Source organism: Charadrius vociferus, unplaced genomic scaffold (genome assembly GCF_000708025.1).
Source record: "Charadrius vociferus isolate BGI_N301 unplaced genomic scaffold, ASM70802v2 scaffold1129, whole genome shotgun sequence".
NCBI classification, from domain to species: Eukaryota; Metazoa; Chordata; class Aves; order Charadriiformes; family Charadriidae; genus Charadrius; species Charadrius vociferus.
In genome coordinates, this window is record NW_009649974.1 from 72,638 (window position 1) to 76,492 (window position 3,855).

Here is a 3,855-nt window from a genome sequence, read left to right on the forward strand (position 1 = left end):
TGGGATACTTGGGAATTGGCTCTGGGTGTGACAGCCGATCATGCTGGCTTTGAGAGTACTGTCTTTGCAGTTTGATACCAGGGTAGTTTCACCCCTGGGATGCCCTTCTGCTGCCAGTGAGTGAAGATCCCTACACAGGGTCTGTGCAAGCTCTGGCGAAGTGCAGTTCAAGCAATACTGTCAGCCCTGTGTGTATGCAGCAGTGTGGCTCATGGATCAGTGCAGTACACTTGTTCTCAAATCATAGAGTGACTCAGCCCCAGGGCCATGTCTCAGCATCCCCAGCCTGAAAACCTGCGCTGGGCCAGGCTGGGCTCTTGCAGAAGCCTGGAAAGTTCTCGTGCAGAGCCGCGAGCCTGCTACAAGCTCCATTCACAGACTTTTGTGTTGCAGAGATGTCAGACCCTGCCTTTAATTTCCCCACATACACTTAAAGGCTGGGAAGTCCAACTGCCCAGCTTGGGCACGTTCAGACCTCTTCTCATTCTGTTAAAAGCTACCTAATTTATTACTGTAGATGTATCCTGTGAAGCACCAGGTCCTGTTCTTGTCCTGAGGCCAGCTGGCAGGGTCTGGTCACATCCATAGCACTAAGCTCATGAGTTCCAAAGAGGGGAGCACATCAGAGCTTCCTACTAGGAATGGTTCATGGCTAGTGGTAACACCTGACCCATGCCCAGGAGTGGTTTGGGCACACGCTGGCTGGTTCAGGCCAAAGCAGATCCCAAGACCGGTCTCCATCGCTGGATTCCTGGGCTGCTCCTGACCTCGTTACGTTTGCTAGCATAGTAGTAGCCTTGAACAGCTATTCTTATGCCTGAAAGTTAGCAGAAACATTGCAGCCCCCGACACACACCCATGCTTTGAAATGCTTCTGCCTGGGACAGTGCAAGGGAGTGGTTATTTGCTAGCTGGCAGTGTGCTGTCTGCAGCTCGGCTGTTAGTTGTAGAACTAACCTGCACGCTGGCCGTGGCTGGAGCAGAAAACCAGACCACGCCTGCGGGGAGATCGGCTCCTGTGCGTGCAGAGTACATGTGCCCCATTCAGTGGCTGGGTCTGGGGAGTGCAGCTTTATTCAGCATGTTTTGCTGTTGGCTTGTAGGAGAGCAGGATGGCAGGTAAGGACATGGCTCAGACTCCCCCTCACAGGTTAGAGTGGTGAAAGAGAGTCCCACTGGCAAACCTCTAAGGAGACACACTCTTCATGGGATAAAGGATATTTGAGAGTGTCTTTGAGTCCTTTCCAGTTTTCCAGCCTCATGTTGTGGAAGAGGGGGCGCAGCATCCTGTGATGTCCTTGTTCATGTTGCCTCCAATAGCTCTGTCTACTGGTCGTGCGGCAGGCTTCTGTTGGTGGTGCACTCAGTGCTCGTGTCTCTCTGAGAACGTGCTCTCTCGGCTCTGTGGGTAACCCTCCTGTCTGTCTTAGTCGCCTGTGGCCAACCACGAACCTGCATTTCTCAGGGTGAATCACAGCCTTTTCCCGGTTAGATCTGTCAGGGAGCTGGGTATATTCAAATGTGAATCAATGCATCTAAATAGCTGACCTGCAGAAATGACCTTTTCTTGTCACTCTAACTGTGGTTGTTGTCGGTGTCTATGGTTATCTTTTTTCTTGTTCTCAGGTGTCCTCTGGGGCTTTTTTTCTATCTGTATAAATCACAGCATTGAACCTGTGCTACACAAGCAGCTTGTAGAAGGACGCTATCTTGTATACAGGGAGAGAGGACAGCAGCCTCAGTGTCTTTCCTCATGCGTTCCTGTGTCTTAATTTCCAGACAAAATTGGGCTTTGTATGTGTACCTGTGTGGGATCCTGCCATGCTCTTAGTGTTCTGAAATGTCAAAATGGTGATGGTGCAGACCACGGGTGAGCCAGGCCAGCTTTCTGAAGGACAGCAATGGCTGAGTGTTGCTGCCAGCTTTGCAGCCGATGGCGTCGCGCTGGTGGGAGAGTCAGCGCTGCCTTCTGCATTGGGCTTTCCTCCCCACTCTAGAGCAGGGAGTAATGCCAGGCAGATGAGATGGCCAGATTGAGTTGCATAGTGTGTTTATTCCAAGCTGCCCCATTTTTCTGTCACAGTTGATATATAAATACTGTGTCTGGGCTGCTTCCTACGCAGTTCTGGGTGGTGTGCCAGGCATTTGTGATATGCACATCCGTGGGACAGCCCCAGAGCTTAGAGGAGTCTGATTTTACCATTGCAGTCTTGGTTGAAGAATTGCTTTAACATAGGATTTGTTTGGACTTTTTGGACCCTACAGAAACACGGGACTTCCCTGCCAAGAATCTACTCTGTGCCCAGGCTGAGCAGGAGCCTGTCATGCCTGGCACCCCTGCTTCTGCTAGTGCTGGAGCTGAACGAAGTAAACTTTCCAACAGATGAACATCTGGGCATCGGTGAAGGTACCTCAGATCCACAAGCAGATGCCCTTGTGAAGAGCTGATGTGAATGTCATTCTCCTGTCTGATAACAGGGTGTCTGCAGTGCTCTGAGACAGGCTGCAGGGACTTCTCATGTGACTTTGAGCTGCAGGGGCTGGTTAAATTGCCATGACAGTCTCTTAAACTTTGTCATTCTTTTTTGCTCAGGACAGGCCTTCATACATTTCCCATTTCGATGTCTGCAAGGTGCAAGGAGCCTACTGGGAACCTTTCGTGTCTTTAGCTGGGTCTGGCAGCCTGGGCACGTGGTCAGCACTGCTAATGTCTTTTACGTGGAACACGTGTTATGAGCAATAGGCTATGTCTACCACTGCAAGTAAACCCTGCAGAGAAGAGCCAGCCAGATGCCTCGCGAGCTTGTCCTCCTTCCCCGCTGTAGGACACTGCAGGGGTGAGGTGTGCAGTGAGCACATCTCGCTGACAACCAGGCAGGGAGGAGTCCTGGCCAGCGAGTGAGGATGGCCAAAGCCCGCGGGTGTCGCAGAGGGGTGGCTGCACACCAGGAGTAGCTCTGTGCCTGCACACCTTCCCCCCAGGCGGTGGGCAGCTGCCCACTGGCCCAGTAAGCACCATGCCGTGTGTGTGTTGTTGCTGGCAGGGGCTCAGCCTTGTGCACCGCCTGTGCCACTCCTCTCCTGGGGACAGACTCCCCAGAGAAGCTGCTCCCTGTAGCCCTGGCCAGTGTGCTGCCAAGGGCAGGTGTTGGAGAGGCCACGTGTGGTGGTGTGCAGGGGTGAGTGCCTTTTCTGAGACATCTTCTTTTGTCTCTTTCCTGTGCCTTGCCTTGGTCCATCCCTGGCTCACCCAGACAGGCCACCATCCCCCGTCAACGTGACTGTGACGCAGCTGAAGGCAAACTCTGCCACAGTCTCCTGGGACGTCCCAGAAGGCGATGTGGTCATCGGCTATGCCATCTTACAGCAGGTACCCAGGCTCTGTCCCCAGGGGGCTGGGGGCCGCTCTCACTGATTGCCAGCATGCACCTCTGTCAGCCCTTTTGCTGCAGTTTGGAGCTCCTCCGGCATCTGCCTGAGGACACTTTGCTGTTGAGCAGCCTTTGCTAGGGCACCCTGCCTGAGCTACCCATCCTGGTGGGAGGCAGCAGACCGCAGGCTGTGCTGGGGGCAGCCATTCCTCCAGTGGCTTCCCTGCGATTTCTCTGGATAAGTATGGTGCTTCAGCCATGACATAACCCTTCTTTGCTTGCCTTGCTCCGCCTCCACAGCCCCAGACGATGGTGGCTTCTCCAGGGAGGCGCCTGGCTCTCAGGCCAGGCAGGGATGCTGCATAGCAAAGCACTGGCCAGCCTGGCCCAGCCCGGGGGTGGACGATGGCCCGGGAAGGGGGCAGGGAGGGCAGCGTGCCCAGCACAGCCTGCAGATGGGGGACTGTGCCTGGTGCTGCCGGGA

The 3,855-nt window shown here is 54.3% G+C and overlaps 1 protein-coding gene across 1 annotated transcript in view; it reads left to right on the forward strand.

The window, feature by feature from the left end:
• The first annotated feature begins 1,848 nt into the window (after window positions 1-1,848).
• The window catches only part of FNDC4 (fibronectin type III domain containing 4), a 9,763-nt gene continuing 7,756 nt past the window's right edge, over window positions 1,849-3,855 (forward strand). The window contains exons 1-3 of the mRNA XM_009891601.1: window positions 1,849-1,870; window positions 2,351-2,407; window positions 3,255-3,370. Coding sequence (XP_009889903.1) covers window positions 1,849-1,870; window positions 2,351-2,407; window positions 3,255-3,370 — 195 coding nt within the window. The remainder of the gene's footprint in view (window positions 1,871-2,350; window positions 2,408-3,254; window positions 3,371-3,855) is intronic.